The 20,980-nt window shown below is 39.8% G+C and overlaps 1 protein-coding gene across 8 annotated transcripts in view; it reads left to right on the top strand.

Moving 5' to 3' along the window:
- The first annotated feature begins 11,056 nt into the window (after nucleotides 1–11,056).
- Nucleotides 11,057–20,980, top strand: part of DDX60 (DExD/H-box helicase 60) — a 109,203-nt gene continuing 99,279 nt past the window's right edge. For 3 of the 8 annotated variants that reach the window (XM_004758121.3, XM_004758122.3, XM_004758117.3), the window contains exons 1-4: nucleotides 11,128–11,260; nucleotides 18,058–18,182; nucleotides 19,003–19,112; nucleotides 19,248–19,317. In XM_004758121.3, coding sequence (XP_004758178.2) covers nucleotides 19,109–19,112; nucleotides 19,248–19,317 — 74 coding nt within the window. In that variant the 5' untranslated portion in view covers nucleotides 11,128–11,260; nucleotides 18,058–18,182; nucleotides 19,003–19,108. Of the gene's footprint in view, nucleotides 11,261–18,057; nucleotides 18,183–19,002; nucleotides 19,113–19,247; nucleotides 19,318–20,980 lie in introns of all 8 variants that reach the window. The other 5 variants (XR_006606242.1, XM_045078292.1, XM_004758119.3 and 2 more) reach the window with 4 other exon arrangements.

The raw sequence follows: 20,980 nt of genomic DNA, 5'->3' as shown, positions 1-20,980 counted from the left end.
ATGGACTCCATCACTGTATGTGATTGAGCTCAGTGGAATGCTGCTGCTTTCCCATATCTTAACTAAGTTGTCCCTGCTAAAGGAGAAGACCCAAGCGTTAGCCTATTTGACCAAACTTTAGATGGTTATCTCATCATGGATGCTCAGAGCATTAATTGGTCCATCTATACATTTTTACATATTCTTGGGTTGTGGCCTAAGAGTTTCTCCCTTTGATAAAGAACTCTGGAAATATTTTGCTTTACAGATATCCAAAATATAAATCAATGTAACAGGTATTTCTGCATACATTAAAGCCACACTACAATACCTCAATATTCATTATATGTGTTTGGAGTTCCAGTCATTACTGATAGTGACTGAAGACTCATTTCACTTATTAGAAAGCATAGGGCTGGGCTCTTTAAAAAAGCATCCATTGGAACTTCTACCTTCCTTATGTGCCCTTTGCAGTCAATTTAATTGGTTTCATTCAGAAGTCCAATGAATTCTTCCAAGAGCTCTTATTTAATTAAACATTAGCAAATGGATTTCCCAGTGGGATCCATGGCCACGGGCATTTATTAAACTAAATTCATAACTCCTGGGGACATGCACTTCCTCCATCAGTGCCACACAGATTCCTCAGCTGTCTTTGATGACCATAAAGAGGGGCACCTCTAAAATTTATGTTTTCAGTGATCACCTCTCCATTTGGTTTTCTCCCTCATGGTCACTCAGGTACCTACTTTGCTTCCTGGGAGGAATTTCTTCTCTTCCTTAAAGTCTCAGTCATCACCACAGCTTAAATTGATGTCAAGGCATTTTATTGTAAGGCCTAGATTATCTTGTGCCCTTGTAGGGGAAGAAAAATTATCTTTTACCCTCTTTGGGTCTCTGGCTGGGCTTAAGAATTAAATGGACATAAGACAGATTAATAGGAGAAAAGCATACAAATCTTACTGAATTTTTACATGTACATGGAAACCTTCACAAGAGAATAGAGACCCAAAGGAGTGACCAGAGCAGGAAGTTTTTATACCTTCTAGATAAACCAACAATAGGGAGGGGTCAAGATGGTGGAGAAGTAGCAGGCTGAGACTACTTCAGCTAGCAGGAGATCAGCTAGATAGCTTATCTAAAGATTGCAAACACCTACAAATCCATTGGCAGATCGAAGAGAAGAACAACAGCAATTCTAGAAACAGAAAAACAACCACTTTCTGAAAGGTAGGACTGGCGGAGAAGTGAATCCAAAGCGACGGGAAGATAGGCCCCGGGGAGAGGGGCCGGCTCCCGGCAAGCGGTGGAGCAACGGAGCACAAAATCGGGACTTTTAAAAGTCTGTTCCGCTGAGGGACATCGCTCCAGAGGCTAAACCTGGGTGAAGCCCACGTGGGGTCAGCGTGGCCTCAGGTCCCACAGGTCCTTCAGGTCCCAGCGTGGGCTTCAGGTCCCGCAGGGTCACAGAAGGATCGGGGGTGTCTGAATGTCACAGAGCTTGCGGGTATTGGAATGGGAAAGCCGGCTACAGAGGCAGAGCCGACAGTGAGCTCCCAGCTTGGGGTTACCTTGAACCAGCTGCAGGCTTGGTGAGCTCGGAGCGCGGCCAGAGGTCAGGCAGATGGGAGTTACTGGGTGCTGTTCTCTGAGGACACACTGAGGAGTGGGGCCCTGGGCTCTCGGCTCCTCTGGGCTGGAGACCAGGAGGCCGCCATTTTCATTCCCGTCCTCTAGAACTCTACGGAAAGTGCTCAGGGAACAAAAGCTCCTGAAAGCAAACCCGAGGGGATTACTGGGCCCGGCCCCTGGTAAGGGCGGTGCAATTCTGCCTGGGGCAAAGACACTTGAGAATCACTACAACAGGCCCCTCCCCCAGAAGATCAACAAGAAATCCAGCCAAGACCAAGTTCCCCTACTAAGGAGTGCAGTTTGAATACCAAGGAGAGCAGCAGAATTCCAGAGGAGGAGAAAGCAAAGCACCGAACTCATGGCTTTCTTCCTATGATTCTTTAGTCTTGCAGTTAATTTAATTTTTTTTCTTTTTCATTTTTTTTCTCTTCTTCTGCTAAAATTTTTTTTAACTTTTACCCTTTTCTTTTTTTAACGTTTTTAAACTAGTTTATCTAATATATATATATATATATATATATATATATTCTTTTTTATACTTTTCTTTATTCGTTTTCTTTTTTTAAATTCTTTTCTTTATTTCCTTTTTTTTTCTTTCTTTCTTTCTGAACCTCTTTTTATCCCCTTTCTCCCCCCTCACGATTTGGGATCTCTTCTGATTTGGTTAAAGCATATTTTCCTGGGGTTGTTGCCACCCTTTTAGTATTTTACTTGCTCCTTCATATATCTTATCTGGACAAAATGACAAGGCAGAAAAATTCACCACAAAAAAAGGAACAAGAGGCAGTACTGAAGCTAGGGACCTAATCAATACAGACATTGATAATATGTCAGATCTAGAGTTCAGAATGACAATTCTCAAGGTTCTAGCCAGGCTCGAAAAAGGCATGGAAGATATTAGAAGAAACCCTCTCGGGAGATATAGACAAACCAACAATAAATGTATCAAGAATTGACAAGTTGAAGGTGTTTGGGCTCTGGGTACGAAATGATGAAAAAGTAAAAAGTTAGTTTATACAGAATCTCTGGCCCTAAATTTCTTGTGTTTGATAATAACTATATCTTCTTTCTTCCTGGTATCGGGAGATGGGGGAAATACCTTTCACAGGAGATCTGTCTCCTGCTTTCAGGGAAGAAGGTTGTGGGGGAGGTCAGAGTGATCTTGTTTCAACTGTGCTTCTCAGCTCTTTCAGCTAATTTATTCAGTATGCCAAGGTGACATATCTTTGGGTATCATGTCCTGAACCTCATCACTATCTTGACTTCTTTGTATCTCCCAGGGCTACATGAGTTCCTCCAGCCAGGCATATCTCCTCTCTCTGGGCCATATCTGGTGAGAAGGGTTCCCTACTTGTCTAGTTCCTCTATCAGCCAAAATAGCTACATTTACCTAACAGTTCCACTTCCTTGTCAGCCAGCAAAATATTTTTATTTTATTTATTTATTTTTTAAAGATTTTTTTATTTGAGAGAGAGAGACTACGGCAGAGGAGCAAAGTGAAAGGGAGAGAGAGTCTCAAGCAGACTCTATGCTCAGCACAGAACCTGATGTGGGGCTTGAGCTCAAGACCCTGAGCTCATGACCTAAGCCAAAATCAAGAGTCAGATGCTTAATTGACTGAGCCACTCAGATGCCCCAGCCAACAAAATTATTTAACAGAGGGACAGACTAGAATCAGGAAGGAAATAGGCTCTTCCAGTTACCCAGATGAGAAATGGTGTTGCTTACTCTAGCCTTTGGAAAGTGAGAGTGAGAAGAGATCTCATATTCTTTAAATGTTAGCAGAGTTCCAATTCACTAAGATTTGAGGAAGGTGAAGATGCAGCAATGATGCCCAGGCTTCTCACTTGAACAGTTGTTAGGAGATAATTCCACCAATTTTGATAGGGAAGGTAGGAAGAGAAATAGATTTGAAAAAGAATACTGTAGCAGGGGACAAGATGGCGGGGAAGTAGGAGGAGGCGCCTTTTCAGCCTGTACCTCAAAGTGAGCTGATTACCTACCAAAGAACTCCGTTCACCCATGAGATCAGCCTGAGATCAGAATTATACATGTCTGGATCTCTACAGGGGCAGAAGATCTCTACAGTGGGCAGGTAAAGCGGAGTGGGAACAGCGACTGATATCAAAATTCATATTGATAGGAATATACTAATCATAGGAGATCTTAACACGCCTCTCTCAGAAATAGACAGATCATCGAAGCAGAAAATCAATAGAGAAACAAGAGCATTAAAATGACACATTGGACCAGATGGACCTCATAGATATATACAGAACATTCCACCCTAAAACAACAGAATACTCATTCTTTTCAAGTGCACACAGAACCTTCTCCAAAATAGACCACATACTGGGTCACAAATCAGGACTCAACCAATACCAAAAGACTGAGATTATTTCCTGCATATTCTCAGATCACAATGCTTTGAAACTGGAGCTCAATCACAAGAAAAAGTTCAGAAGGAACTCAAACACCTGGAAGCTAAAGGCCACTTTGCTTAAGAATGCTTGGGTCAACCAGGAGATCAAAGAAGAACTGAAACAATTCATGGAAACCAATGAGAATGAAGACACTTTGGTCCAAAACCTATGGGATACAGCAAAGGCGGTCCTAAGGGGGAAATACATAGCCATCCAAGCCTCCCTCAAAAAAATTGATATATCCAGAATACACCAGCTGTCTCTGCACCTTAAAGAACTGGAGAATCAACAACAAATCAAACTAACTCCACACATAAGAAGGGAAATCATCAAGATTAGAGCTGAGATCAATAAGGTAGAAACCAGAGATACAGTAGAACATATCAATGAAACTAGAAGCTGGTTTTTTGAAAGAATAATATCGATAAACCATTGGCCACACTAATCCAAAAGAAAAGAGAGAAAGCCCAAATTTATAAAATTATGAATGAAAAGGGATAGATCACAACTAACACTAAGGAAGTAGAAACAATCATCAGAAGTTATTATCAACAGTTATATGCTAATAAGCTTAGCAACTTAGATGAAATGGATGCATTCCTGGAAAACTATAAACTACCAAAATTGAACCAGGAAGAAATCGACAACCTGAATAGACCGATATCTAGTAACGAGATTGAAGCAGTGATCAAAAACCTCCCAAAAAACAAGAGCCCAGGACCTGATGGATTCCCTGGGGAATTCTACCAAACTTTCAAAGAAGAAATAACACCTATTCTCCTGAAGCTGTTTCAAAAAAATTGAAGCAAAAGGAAAACTTCTAGACTCTTTCTATGAAGCCAGCATTACCCTGATCCCTAAACCAGGCAAAGACCCTACCAAAAAGGAGAATTTCAGACCAATATCACTAATGATTATGGATGCTAAGATTCTCAAAAAGATCCTAGCCAACACGATCCAACAGCACCTTAAAAAGATTATCCACCATGATCAGGTGGGATTCATCCCTGGGCTGCAAGGATAGTTCAACTTTCGTAAATCAATCAATGTGATACAACAAATTAATATGAGAAGAGAGAAGAACCACATGGTCCTCTCAATTGATGCAGAAAAAGCATTTGACAAAATCCAGCATCCGTTCCTGATTAAAACACTTCAAAGTATAGGGATAGAGGGAGCATTCCTGAACCTCATTAAATCTATCTATGAAAGACCCTCAGCAAATATCATCCTCAATGGGAAAAAGCTTGCAGCCTTCCTGTTGAGATCAGGAACAAGAAAAGGATGCCCACTTTCACCACTCTTGTTCAACATAGTATAAGAACTCCTAGCAACTCCCAAATTGGCAAAGCAAAAGCTCTCTCTTCGCAGATGACATGATTCAAAGAGAAATTTATTTAAAGGTATCCAAATTGGAGAGGCAATGAGAGTCAAACTCTCTCGATCCCAGGACCCTCGCAGATGACATGATTTCTTTATATGGAAAATCCAAAAGACTCCACCCCCAAACTACTAGAACTCATACAGCAATTCAACATCATGGCAGGATACAAAGTCAATGTGCAGAAATCAGTGGCTTTCTTATACACGAACAATGAAAATATAGAAAGGGAAATTAGAGAATTGATTCCATTTACTATAGCACCAAGAACAATAAGATACCTGGGAATAAACCTAACCAAAGAGGTAAAGGATCTGTACTTGAGGAACTACAGAACACTCATGAAAGAAATTGAAAAAGACACAAAAAGATGGAAGACCATTCCATGCTCTTGGATCAGAAGAATAAACATTGTTAAAATGTCTATACTGCCTAGAGCAATCTATACTTTTAATGCCATTCTGATCAAAATTCCTCCAGTATTCTTCAAAGAGGTGGAGCAAATAATCCAAAAATTTCTATGGAATCAGAAGAGACCCCGAATCGCTAAGGAAATGTTGAAAAACAAAAATAAAACTGAGGGCATCACGTTACCTGATTTCAAGCTTTATTACAAAGCTGTGATCTCCAATACAGCATGGTACTGGCATAAAAACAGACACATAGACCAGTGGAACAGAGTAGAGAGCCCAGATATAGACCCTCAACTCTATGGTCAATTAATCTTTGACAAAGCAGGAAAAAATATACAGTGGAAAAAAGACAGTCTCTTCAATAAATGGTGCTGGGAAAACTGGACAGCTATACATAGAAGAATGAAACTTGACCATTCTCTTACACCGTACACAAAGATAAACTCAAAATGGATAAAAGACCTCAACGTGAGACAGGAATCCATCAGACTCCTAGAGGAGAACATAGGCAGTAATCTCTTCGATATCAGCCACAGCAACTTCTTTTAAGATATGTCTCCAAAGGCAAAGGAAACAAAAGCGAAAATAAACTTTTGGGACTTCATAAAAATGAAAATCTTCTGCACAGCAAAGGAAACAGTCAAAAAAACAAAGAGGCAACCCACGGAATGGGAGAAGATATTTGCAAATGACAGTACAGACAAAAAGTTGATATCCAGGATCTATAATGAACTCCTCAAACTCAACACACACGAAACAGGCAAACATATCCAAAAATGGGCAGAAGATATGAACAGACCCTTCTCCAATGAAGACATACAAATGGCTATCAGACACACGAAAAAATGTTCATCATCACTAGTCTTCAGGGAGATTCAAATTAAAACCACATTGAGATATCACCTTACACCAGTTAGGATGGCCAAAATTAGCAAGACAGGAAACAACATGTGTTGGAGGGGATGTGGAGAAAGGGGATCCCTCTTCCACTGTTGGTGGGAATGCAAGTTGGTGCAGCCTCTTTGGAGAACAGTGTGGAGATTCCTCAAGAAATTAAAAATAGAACTTCCCTGTGACCCTGCAATTGCACTCCTAGGTATTTACCCCAAAGATACAGATGTCATGAAAAGAAGGGCCATCTGTACCCCAATGTTTATAGCAGCAATGGCCACGGTCACCAAACTATGGAAAGAACCAAGATGCCTTTCAACGGACAAATGGATAAAGAAGATGTGGTCCATATACACGATGGAGTATTATGCCTCCATCAGAAAGGATGAATACCCAACTTTTGTAGCAACATGGATGGGACTGGAAGAGATTATGCTGAGTGAAATAAGTCAAGCAGAGAGAGTTAATTATCATATGGTTTCACTTATTTGGGGAGCATAACAAATATCATGGAGGACAAGGGGTGTTAGAGAGGAGAAGGGAGCTGGGGTAAATTGGAAGGGGAGGTGAATCATGGGAGACTATGGACTCTGAAAAACAATCTGAGGGGTTTGAAGTGGCGGGTGGGGGGTGGGAGGTTGGGGTCCCAGGTGGTGGGTATTATAGAGGGCACGGATTGCATGGAGCACTGGGTGTGGTGAAAAAATAATGAATACTGTTTTTCTGAAAATAAATAAATCAATTTAATAATAAAAAAAAAAGGAATACTGTAAACTAAAAGAAAAGAGGCTCTTTGGAAAACAGATTGGTTAAAAATCTTTCCAGTATTTCAGAGAGAGAGAGAGAGAGAAGTAAATGGATCATGGACTAAATAAGCCTTTTTTAGGTTTAGATTTCTCAATGATTGGATCATCATTGGTCATCTTTGACAGAGCAGTTTCATCTTTTCTGGACTAAAGGGGCTTGAGGATTTGGAAAAGTGTGAAGATGTATAGACCACTAAAGTGTAGATCACTAAAGGGTACTGTGCCAAAAAGAGGAGGTATGAGACAGAGCAGGAGATCATTTTTATTAGTTTAAAATAGACCTCAGTCTATTAGTGGAGTGAATGGTGCATCTTAGTCACCTGGTGAAGTTGTGGATACATCAGTCTGAAGAAAAATGGACTGAGATGCTTGAGGAGGGAACTGAATCCAGATCATAGAGGGTTAATTATGTTGGCTATGGGTGGTGCCTGGTGTTCTTCTCAGGCTCTAAGCTGGGGTGGTGTATGGAGTTTTCCCTGAGAGATAATTGAAAAAAGAGATACCCTGTCATTAGAAAGAACTTGAGGAGAATATATAGTGCTGTAGGATTGGAACCATTATTGTAAAATATACAAAAGCCTTGGGGGTAAGAGTAAAATGCACTGGCTGTGTTTATGAACAGTTAGATGGGGTACAAAGTTGGTCGTTTTCCTCAGTATCCAGAGACAAACAAATTTTTGAGTTGTTTCAGATTATTCAGTTGCAGGCACAAGTGTAGGGGAAACTAAATAAGCTCAAGCAGCTGTACATGTTAATTAAGGGAAAACTGAAGTGTTTACTTACAGGGTCATCCTGGTAAGACAAGAATTCAGGAGTCCCAAGAAGCTTAAATGCAGGAAATAAAAGGGAGGGGTCTGAAAATTAGAAATGTAGTTTGTGATTCTGTTTGTGATGATTAAGTCCAGGGTGTGCATGGGAGTAGGTGGCAGTAGGTCATTGAAGCTGAAAAGGAAAACTGGGGTTTTTGTGTGTTGTTTAAATACATAGGGTGGGGATTAGGAGGGAGACAAACCATAAGTGACTCTTAATCTCACAAAACAAACTGAGGGTTGGTGGGGGGAGGGGATTTGGGAGAAGGGGGTGGGATTATGGACATTGGGGAGGGTATGTGCTTTGGTGAGTGCTGTGAAGTGTGTAAACCTGGTGATTCACACACCTGTACCCCTGGGGATAAATATATATGTTTATAAAAAAATAAAAAATTAATTAAATACATAGGGTGAAATACTGAAAATGATTGGGTCGTGATTTATTGAATTCTCACTTGATGAATTTAAAGTCAATAAAAAAATCATAAAGTATTATATACACTAAAAAGCTTATCTCAATAATTTAACCAAAACAGAAAGCAAAATGAAATCATTTGTCTATTAGTGCAAGGCTTTCAGCTGCAGAATGTGAATTTGTCTGAGATCATGTAATAGAGAAGAATATAGGGTAGACCTTGGGGTTAGACCCGATTTTCAATGTTGGCACCATTTACTAGCTGTGTTATCTCTCTAAGCCTTATTTATTTCATCTATAAAATGACGAAAATAATAGCACAGAGCTCATGAAATTGTGAGAATTAATGTAAGTATAAATATAAAGATACTAGCATATTGCTTAGCACACAGTAGGCTCCTCAGTTAATGCTGCCTCTTTAAACAAAATCCATTATTTCTGCTCCTAGCAAATCAGATGTTTTCTTTCTTTCCCTCCTTTCCTTCCTTCCTTCTTTCCCTTCCCCACGCTTCTCTTGCCTTCCCTTCCCTTTTTCCTTTCCCTTCTTTCCTCCCCTCCCCTCCCTTCCTACCTACCTCCCTCTCTTTCTTTCTTTTTCTTTCTTTCCTTCCTTCTTCTTTCTTATCAGTTTCTTATGAGTTTACAATAGTGTATCAGTTTCTTATTGGTACTGTAACAGATTACAATGAACTCAGTGGCCTGACACAACACAATTTATTCTCTTATAGTTCTGAAGGTCAGTGTAAAGTTTTTTTTCCGGCGAGATAAACACAACACTAGGCAAAGTGGGTGCAAGGCAAGATTTATTAAAAACACTCTCCGGGGAAGTTTCAGGGCTCAGGAGAAGGGGAGCCAGGAAAGTTGCGCTGGGAGGAGGTGGGCACCCTCAGTCGAGGTTCCGCCACTCTGGAAAGCAGAGTGGCGGAAGTCGCACCCAAGGCAGGGAGGAGGGGGCTTTTAAGGGGTTTTGGGGAAAGCTCAGGGGGTCTTTTGGCAAGTTTCCCTTATTTGGATATCCCGCTGCTCATCGGGATCCCATTGGTCCACAGGAGCCCGGGGCGGGGGGTCTCAGATTCCTGCTTGGGCCTTTGTTCTCCTGTCCGAGCTCAGGTCTTGTGGCGGGAACTTTCGCCATCTTTAGTAGCCCTTCCTGCCAGCCCAGTCAGAAGTCCAAAATCAGCCTCACAAAGTTAAAGTCATACCTCCCTCTTTTAAGGATGCCTTTGAGCCCTCCAGAGTTATTCTGCGTAATTCCTCAGCTCACAATCCTTTATTTAGTTTAGTCCGCAGAGTAACTTTTGCTAGAGAATTTAATATGTTCACAGGTTGCAGGAATTAGAACACTGACTTCTTGGCAGGAGGAAAGAGGGGTATTACTATTATTAGAGATGTTAGTGAAGGACAGATATGAATATAGTATAACTTTAGACCAGTCATGTATCAAGTTCCAGACTTTTAAATTTTCTTTCTCAGTTTCATCATCAACAAACACATCACAAATTTGCAAATAAGGGAATGAATGAATGGACACCTGATGGATGTGAGAAATGTTCACCCTCTCCATCCCAAACTTTTTCTTTAACAACTTGACTCTCCAATTTATGACCAGAAAATGTCATTCACTGCTCTTTCTGTTCTCTGTTTTCTCTGTGAAACAGTGCCCACACATCTGCTCTTTACTCTCCTTGCAGACAAAGCAGCTGTGGCTTCCTATTGTTGCTAAGATTACCCAAATCCACCGCCACCTCCACTCGCCTCCTCCTAGAATTCCAGTATATTTGCACATTGAAATTAAGCACACCAAAAGGCTTAAAAGAAAAAGAGGCTAGTGTTAAAACCCAAACTGCAGACATCCCTAGGCAGAAATTTTGTGGAAATAACATTAAGGCAGAAATAAAAGTGAGCATGTTGCATTTTCATTTAATTTTTAATGGTGTTTTTGGCCCAGGAAATCTCCAAATATAGTTCACACATAACAGTAATCATTCGCTTCTCATAATGGAAACTCGGGAGTTCATGTATTCTTCCATACGGTTTCTGTTTTTGTTTCTGCATAAAGATGGAACTGCAAGTCTTCACCTCTCACGGGAGAACTTCAGATTCCACACTGTTACCGTTCATCTATTTCTAAACAGCTGCTTCTCGAATTTATGTTTAGAGGTCTCAGATTCGTGTTTCCTCTATTTTATGTCCAAATTCCAAAGCCTTTATTATTGTTTTTGCTATCTCTTAAGGTTCAGATTGAAGAGAAGGATGCTAAAATTTACTTTTCTGGAAACTGTTTTCTTTCTTCTTTCCTGAAGGAAAATGAAACTTACCCATCCCTGAGAGGAGAAATGAAACCGAAACTCCCTTCCAGGTTATAAAAGACTGGCTGCGCCGGCTCCGCTACACAGAAGCCCAAGTTCAGGCTATGTGTCCAGCTTACACTCCGGCTCCAGGTTCGTCCTCTCTCCGTCACTTTCCGCCGGCGGGCGGCCAGCCCCTGTCAGCGCTCCTCAGACGCAGCAGGTGGGGGCGGGACTCCAGGGGGAGGAGGTGTGGGGAGTGGCAGGTGCTCCAGCAGGACCCAGCTGGGATGGGGATGGGGATGGGGATGGGGGTGGGGGGAAGGTTGGGACGGGGCCTGCGGAGCCGGCTTGTAGATGACAGGTGTAACTAAGGGAGAGACTTGAAATGGAGATGCCCCACAGGGGGTCAAGCTCTCCGGTCTGAGCGGGAGGAGGCCCAGAGTCGCTCTGGGCACGCGGTGCTGATGGTGTGGGGCGCTGCGGGCGCCACCAGGAACCCCCAAACGGTGCTGGACAGGTCTTTTTTTTAAATATATATTATTATTATTATTTTTATTTTTATTTAAAAATTTTTTTAAGTTAATTTATTTTTTTTTTTTCAGCGTAACAGTATTCATTGTTTTTGCACCACACCCAGTGCTCCATGCAATCCGTGCCCTCTCTAATACACACCACCTGGTTCCCCCAACCTCCCACCCCCCACCCCTTCTGGACAGGTCTTTTTGTTGGCCTTGGAAGGCAAAGCCTGGGGGGGAGAGAGTGGGAAGGGACGCTGGTTAGGAGTGCCAGGGTCTAAAGTCTGAAGGAGAGCAAAGGCATTTAAGGGATCCTCTTGAAAGGAAGGGCACAGGGGATCTGGGGCCTTGAGGAGAAACTAAGAGAGGTCAGATCTGAGCATAAACAATAAAATCTAGATGTGGACAGCAGCAAGCAGCTTCCTAATCCACGCAGAACCTGATGCTCAATTACAAACTTGCAGAATCAGAATCTGCATTTTAACACTATGGAGTATTATGCCTCCATCAGAAAGGATGAATATCCAACTTTTGTAGCAACATGGATGGGACGGGAAAAGATTATGCTGAGTGAAATAAGTCAAGCAGAGAGAGTCAATTATCATATGGTTTCACTTACTTGTGGAGCATAACAAATATCATGGAGGACATGGGGAGTTGGAGAGGAGAAGGGAGTTGGGGGAAATTGGAAGGGGAGATAACCATGAGAGACTATGGACTCTGAAAAACAATCTGAGGGGAATGAAGTGGTGGGGGGTGGGAGGTTGGGGTACCAGGTGGTGGGTATTATAGAGGGCACAGATTGCATGGAGCACTGGGTGTGGTGAAAAAATAATGAATACTGTTAAGCTGAAAATAAATAAATTTAATTAAGAAAAAAAAAGAATGCATTTTAATATCTCACAGGTGATTCCGCCATACCCCTACATTTCAGTGGTTTCATACAATAATAATTTATTTCTTAAAAACAATTAAAATAATGTATTCATGGTCAAGGGGCACGCATTAGTTTTCTACTGCTGCATAACCAGTTACCACAAATTTAGTGGCATAAGTCAATACAAATTTATTATTTTATAAGTTTCCATAAATCAGAAATCCAGGCACTGATTAACTGAATCCTTTTGCTCAGCATCTCACCAGACTGAAATGAGTGTGTCTGCTGAGGCTGACATCTTGTCCAGGCTTTGGTTGCTCATTCAGATTGTTGGGAGAATCCAATTCCTTGCACCTAGAAGGTTGAGGTTTCCTGTTTTCTTGCTGGTGTCTTGAAGGCCATCTAGGATTCTGTCTGTTGCTGGTCAGCTCTTCTCCAGTGTTTCAGGAACTATAGTTTTTCCGTCGAGTGGTTCCATCATTCCCTGGGCCTTATTCTCTGGATTGGACTTCTATCTTTTCCAATAATCTATGATTTCTCTTTTTTACCCTTCTCTTCTCCCTATTAAAGAGTGTTTAAATCAGAATCCAAAATAGGGTTCTGGCACTACTATGATTAGATGATATGTTTTTAAGTTTGTTTTAATCTCTTATCCTCTCATAATTTATTTATTAATAAATTGGGGTCCCTTCCCTTCTCTTTCCTTTTCTTCCTTCCCTTTATCTTTCCCCTCCCCTCCCCTCTCTTCCCTTCCTTTCCCTTTCTCTTTCCCTTTCCCTTTCCCTTTTTGGTCTTGCAGGGAGTCTCCTAGTCTTCCTGGTGCGATTTAATAGGTTCTTATAGCTTATAAATGTCTTGTCAATTAATTGTTACTACTGGAGTTTTGATCAAATTCAGGTTAAAATATTTTTTTGGTTAGAGTATTTCTTTTTTTTATTTTTTTAAAAGATTTTATTTATTTATTTGACAGAGAGAAATCACAAGTAGATGGAGAGGCAGGCAGAGAGAGAGAGAGAGAGGGAAGCAGGCTCCCTGCGGAGCAGAGAGCCCGATGCAAGACCTGATCCCAGGACCCTGAGATTATGACCTGAGCCGAAGGCAGTGACTTAACCCACTGAGCCACCCAGGCGCCACTGGTTAGAGTATTTCAATAATGGTATAGTTCTATATGGAAGTAGATATTTGCCTATATTTTTGTTGTGCTATCATCTAAAAATAGCAAGATCTATTAATTCATTAGTTATAATATGAATATACATGAAATTCTCCCATTTATATTATTTGGTATCCCATTGGTTCAGTACCTATATAAGAAAGGCAATTTAACTTCTTGATTCCAGAAACCCTTAAATTTTGGATTATTATCTTTGCATACAATCCCTGGACTCTCTTCTATGAAAAATAAAGAACCTAATATACCCTCTTTTTTTTCTACAATTCATCCCTTTCTGAACCTTCCTATTTTGTTATTATATTATTTTTATACTGTCAGGGTTTATCATAGTTTACAGTATTTTAAAACTAATTCTTGTGATTTATTTCTATTTGAATCACAAACTGAAGGCCAAGTAAACAAGTTACAACATTATGTTATTTATTGTAGAAGCAATTTATATGTTTGTTTTGGAAATGTAGTTATCATTAAGACTGCTATTTGAGGGTCACCTGGGTGGCTCAGTGGGTTAAAACCTCTGCCTTCCGCTCAGGTCATGATCTCAGGGTCCTGGGATCAAGCCCCACATCAGGCTCTCTGCTTCTCTGCCTACTTGTAATCTCTGTCTGTCAAATAAATAAATCATATCATTAAAAAAAAGACTGCTGTTTGAAATGGATACTTTTCTTAATTCAAAGTATCATGGATCCTCCTATAATCTTTATGGCTTCCTTTAATTTTTCTGGGTCATATGTAGTTTCACTGTTTCCTGATTGTCCTATGCTTGTTCCCCCCAACCCCCCAATTTTCTGTATTATCTCCTTAAATAAAATTATCATTTAGGATAGGTGGTTGGTGAAATTTCTGACTTCTTGAATGTTTGGTGATACTCTCTTTCTGCCCTCTTAATGGATTGAATGACTAGATATGGAGTTCTAAGTTCAAAATATATTCCCTTGGGAACTTTGCAAATATTGCTTTCTTTTATCAAAACATCCAGTGATGCTCCTTGTTTTATTCAGTTCTGTGTGTCACATGCTATATTCATCAATTTGTATACATCAGGTCATACATTTTATTAGCTAGAAAACACAAACAGGAAAGTAACATTATTGTCTGAGTCAGTTTCATAGGTAAGTAGACTGATATAGGGAAAGTAAATAACTTGCCTAATATTATTAAACTATAGTATGTGTCAGAACTAGGATTAAAACCTAGGCATTCTGCCAATAATGCTTATGCCTTTAACTACTTTACTTATGGACTCTCTGACTTACATTTCTTCATAGCATATCTTCATCTTTCTTTTTGCTCTTGGAGCTCTGCAATTTAAAGTTGCTATTTCTAAGTGTGTGTTTCTCTTTTGTCATTATTTTTTCTTAGTACTTGGAAGAACTTTTCAGTCTAAAAATGTGTACTTTAACTGTGGTTCCATATTATTGTATGACTTTAAAGTTATATCTTTGGTTATTTTTATCTTTACTCATTTTAGAATCTTAGTTTTCTCCATCTGGAATTACTATGGGATGATCTTAAAACTTTTGAATCTATCCTTTGTGTTTCTTGGTATTTTTTCTATTTTCCAACTCCTTGTTTTTTTCTTCTGTCTTCTGAATTTCCTGGGGGTGCCTCAGATGGTTAAGTGTCTGACTTCTGCTTATATCATGATCTCAGGGTCCTGGGATGGAGCCCCACATTGGACTCTCCACTGAGAGGGAGGTTTGCTTATCCCTCTCCCTCTGCCCCTCCTACCACTAGTGCTCTCCATGTCTCTAAATAAATAAATAAATATTTAAAAAACTTTCCTGGATTTCATATTTCCGGCTTAAGATATCAACATGTCCATTTTATTGTTCTGCACATGATTTTTTCCTGAAATTATATTTAAAAAATTTTATAAGGATTTATGAGCATTTAAAAAAAGTTTTTATTTATTTATCTGACAGAGAGATCACAAGCCGGCAGAGAGGCAGACAGAGAGAGAGTGGGAAGCAGGCTCCCTGCTCAGCAGAGAGCCCATTGCAGGGCTTGCTCCTAGTACCCTGAGATCATGATCTGAGATGAAGGTAGAGGCTTAACCCACTGAGTCACCCAGGTGTCCCAAGCATTTTTTTTTTTTTCTGTAGCAGTTTGTTATTGTTGCATTAGATAATATTGTAATTATTGGAAAGCTAATTTGAACTATTCTGTCCTTGAGTCATGTTTATTCATCTGGCTTCTTCTTAATACCCCCCAAAGTCTAATGATTCTATTTTTAAAATTTACACATATTTAATGATTATTATGATGAGTAATTGGCTTTATTTTCCGTAATGTGCCTCTCCCTTAAATAAGAAAGAACTGCATATAGTGATATAAATTCTGTGTAAATGTTAAGTGGGGCATGAATTCAGAGTGATATTTCATAAGGAGTTTCCTGTAGGCTGTGTGACAGGAGAGTAGGCAGTCAGGCTGTGGAGCCCCTTTACTGTCAAATTGAGAAAGGTTTTATTCTGCCACGATGGCTCTTGTTGAAAAGTTGTATAGTGTCCAACATCTCTCATCAGTGATTGTTGTTATTTAATTTAAAAATGTTATTTCTTTCAATTTATGTATATTCTATTTTCAAATGATTTTGTTAGGACTAATTAATTAGTTTGGAGCTATCTATTTAATAAATAAACTATAAGGTATTTATTTTGTCCTAGGAGTACCATAAAAATTTTCCTGAGACATTAAGGGCACTGTGTAACATCTGGGAATCTATGAATTACCTTGTTTCATCTTATTTCGTGCAGTCTAACCCTACCTTTTCTGGAGCTCTTCCTTCTATAAGATACTTGGGGTTAATTTTCTCCTGTTTACTCAGTTCTCACTGACTCATCTTTTCTGTTTGAGCTTGGAGAACTGAAGGAAGACAATATGGATAATGTGCGTTTAGTGAGGTGGAAGATTGCATGAATCAGATGGCAGACGGTTTGCAGGAAATTCTCTAAACTTCTTTCCTGGGCAAAAGTCCCTTATAATCTGGGCTACATCTACTTTTTCTGTCTCATTTCCAATCAAGTTATTCTGTTTTATACCATATAGAACAGTCTGTGGAACCAAACTTGTCATGTGGTTTCATATCTATGTGCATTAAACCAGTGCTATTTTACTGTCTGAAATGTGATCCTCTTTATCTTTACCTTCTCCAATATATCCATAAAACCTCAGAATAGAGGACCTCTCCAGCTGATTGAAGAACTCTTTCAATTCGCTAATAGCTTCCTGTACATTTCTGCTGGATCACTCAGCACATTATACTTTTTTATTTAATTCTCTTTAAACCGTTACCAGATTGTAAGGGTCATGTGTTAGGTATATTTTCATATGTTGCAGCAAGTATAAAGCTTGGTGAGGAGTAGATGCTCTATGTATTTGACAAAAGGTAGAATGACTGGGTAAGTGAGAGACCATACTTTTGCCCCTGTCTTCATTAAGTGTTTCCTAAACGTTCCATTCCAACCCACAGTAATGTCTTCTTTCTATAAGCTTGTTCATTTTTATAGTTATAAACTTCCTTGCATTGTTATTTTAATATTTAAAATCATTGTGTGCCTCACCATTATGTTTTCCTTACTGTCATATAATGTGAATATCTATCTATTTATCTATCTAATCAAATCATCTGTCTCTCATCTATTCATCTATCTATCAAGTTTCATTGCCCTAAGACACAGTATGACATGTTTGAGAAATGTCTCAATATTTGGTTTTTCTGACAGAATGCTCAAGTTCATTCTCTTCTGCCTCTTTGACAGTTCTTTCTCAGGTACCTTTGCAGATGCTTCCTCTTCTCTCTTGGCATTTATTGTGTATTAGTGATCTATATAACTGGATTTTTAGTTCTTTTTTCTTCCATGATACTGTGTCTCTTTGTCCAAGCAAGCTCATCTATGTCAATGGACTTGTTTGCAATAATATTAAAATTACTCACATATTCAGGTCTAGCCCAGACCTTGTGTTTGACCTCTAGACCTATATATTTATTTCATTATTTTTATTTTTATTTTTTAAAATTTTATTTATTTATTTGACAGAGAGAGACACAGCGAGAGAGTGAACATAAGCAGGGGGAGTGGGAGAGGGAGAAGCAGGCTTCTTGCTGAGCAGGGGCTCGATCCCATGACCCTGGGGTCATGACCTGAGCCAAAGGCACATGACCCATGACTGAGTCACTCAGGCACCCCACCTATATATATATATTTTAAAAAATTTTATTTATTTATTATGTCAGAGAGAGAGAGAGAGAAGAGGGGAGAGCACAAGCAGGGGGAACAGCAGGCAGAGGGAGAAGCATGTTCCCTGCTGAGCAAAGATCCCGATGCGGGATTGATCCCAGGACCCTGGGGTCATGAACTGAGTCAAAGGCAGATGCTTAACCGACTGAACCACCCAGATATTCCATAAACCTATATATTTAATAACTCTTGTTACTTATCCTATAATAGGTCTTGAAATCAAGTCAAACTCAGACTTGCCACAAATTTGAATTCATGATCTTTCCCTGAAATGTGGGCTTGTTCCAAGGTTTCCTGCCATGGGAATGTCCTAGTCCTTCACCCTGCTGCATCAGGTAGAATCCTAAGAATCATCCTTGACAACCCTCAATCTCCCCTCTTCTCCATCCATATCAGATCCATTACCAAATTGTGGCAAACTTACCTTCTAAATATTTAATATCCTTAAGTGCCCAAACTACCAACAAACTGTATTACATCAAATTATGATCATCACCCTTCTAAACAATGTTTTTTCTCTCTGCTCCAGTAACAGGAAATTTGGTCCCATTCTATTTCTTCTCTCTCTATTACTATATATTACTATAGCCAGAGTAATCTTTCAAAATGTAAAGCCACCATAACACTACCTGTTTAAAATCCATCAGTGGATTTTAAGATGAAAACATGCCCTCAAAGGCTCTGCATGCTCTTCTGTTTCTGGAACCCTGTAGCACAGCTAGCTTTTCCACCACCCTCTCCATTTCAGCCTTGCTGGCTTCTATTTTGGATCTAGTACCACCCACGTTCCTTCATGCTATAAGACTTTTGTACATGGTGTTTGGATATGCCCTCTTCCTGGAATGCTACTCTTCCCTACTCCTTTGTTTAATTAATTCTTGTTTCATTTTTCAAAAATCAGCTCAGCATTACTTAGGGAAGCTTCCTCTATTCTCTTTGACTTTGTCACATTTGTAATTTTCCACTGTTTATGTAATTATCCATTAATATTCATCTTTCCTGATGGACTTTAAGCTCCATGAGAACTGACAGCATGTTGCCTTTTGTTCATTTTTGTATTCTTACTGCCTGATGTTTTGCTTAATATACAATAGTTATTCAATACTATTTGTTGATGGAATAAATGAATTTCTAATTTTTCTTCTTTCTCTGCAGGTCTGTCATTTTCATTAAAAACTGCTGCTTAGAGGTACCAAAGTAAAGGATATTTGCTATATTTAATATTTTCCATTTCCAGTCCAAGGCCCAGATAGCAGCAACAATGGGTAATTTTCAATTGAAAGTTTTTATAAATTATAAAATAATGATTCTTTATGCTATACAGATTTAATTTTTTTATAGATTTAATAGAATTAAAATAACTATTTCTTTTTCAAATAATAAGCAATCCTTTTTTACAGGCTTAGAAGAACACATGATGTTTTTAGAGAGAATGTCACAGCTAATTTTGAGTGAAGTACCAAAAGCTGAGTGAGTATTATAAGAAAGAAAGAGATGTAGAGTTTGACAGATTTCCTATTGTCTATTTGACATTAAGTAGTGTCGGTCTAAAAAAAGTAATGCCTGGTTCCATCAAGATGGCAAAGGAGTAAGGGACTCCATTTCAACCAGCCCCCTCAATTTAGCTAGAAATCTACCAGGGCACTCTGAATGCCACATGAAATCAGCCTGAGATTTAATATTATACACATCTGGATCTCTATGGGGGCAAAGGATCATGTTGAGAGGTACAAAAGACATAGTTGGGATTGCACAGACAGGTACTGGAGGATAAACAGAAGGGGGAGGGAGCTACCAGAAGCCCGCCATTGGAAAGTAATACCCCAAAGCGAAAGTGCCCTGCACTTGGGGACCAGCGATAACTTGGAGACTGGTGGCTATGAGAGGGAAGGGACTAATAACAGTATTCAAACAGAACAAAGGGGCTTAAGGGATAATTGCTGGGACTGGTTGGCCACAGGTGTGGACCCAAGCTCATTGTCCTGGGACTGGCTGCAGTGGTTGCCCACCCGTGCCTAAGAGGACCCAGCTTGGATTGGAGGCCACAGTCCCAGGAGCAGCAGTCACCAGGGCTGGGCTTGCCTGGACCAGTATTGCTCACAGTTTTGGTCGCACAGAGGTGTAGAGACAAATGTGGGCCTCAGTTGACCATTGGGAGGGTTGCTGGGGATGCATATTGCCTGGGGAGGCTGTGATATTCAATGGTGCTTCTAGAGGAGGAGTCTGTGTGTTGTGGAAGATTCAGAGAGGAACAGACCGTGTGGCTTCTCTCTGAGGCCAAAGTCAGGGTGTGGACAGTTTACTTTGCTCTGACCCACAAAAAGGTACAAAAAACTGCCAGAGAACAAAAGCCTCCAGATTTAAAAAAGCCCGGAAAAACAGGTTTCCATGGAGCCCAGCCCCTTGATAGTGGGCAGGGCAACTCTGCCCAAGCAGGATTGACTGAAAAACAATGCAAAAGGCCCCTCCCCCAGAAGACAAGCTGAAAGAATAAGAGGACAACCACCACAGGGTCCCCATAAAACCGTAAAACCTGGACACCAGGGCAAAGCAGTATAATCAAACTCCTGGTATTGTCCCACAGCCTGTACATTGCTTAGATACAACTTTTCTCTCTCTCTCTCTTTTTAATTCTTTCTAATGACTCTTGGTGTTTTTGTTGTTGCTGTTTTGTTTTGTTTTAACCTTCTTATCATTTCAACTAGATGTTTAATACAACATATTCCGTAGTAAAACTTAAATTTTTTCATGCATATGCTTTTCTCTTTTTCTTTTTTAAATATATATAGATATAGGCTTCACTGTAGTCCTTTTCTCCCCTATTCAATACCATATATATATACCATATATATATATATATACATATATATATATATATATACCGTGTGTGTGTATGTGTGTGTGTGTGTGTGTATGCCAGTTTTAATTTCCCTGTATCTCTGGGAAGTAGAGTTCTCTAACAGAGAACTCAAAATACACCCAGGAAGAACTGAAATACCTTTCCTAGCCCACACTGAGGGATTATAACCACCTTCCCCTCACTCCCATTGTTTTATTTTGGGTGCCTTTTCTCTTTCTTCTTTCTTTCTTTTTTGGTTGGTCTTTGTTTTTGTACTTTATAAATCTTACTCTT

This window comes from Mustela putorius, unplaced genomic scaffold (assembly GCF_011764305.1).
Source record: "Mustela putorius furo isolate JIRA1106 unplaced genomic scaffold, ASM1176430v1.1 tig00000242_pilon_pilon_pilon, whole genome shotgun sequence".
Classification (NCBI taxonomy): Eukaryota; Metazoa; Chordata; class Mammalia; order Carnivora; family Mustelidae; genus Mustela; species Mustela putorius.
Note: the sequence above shows the minus strand (reverse complement) of the source record. Positions and strands in the feature narration are given on the sequence as shown.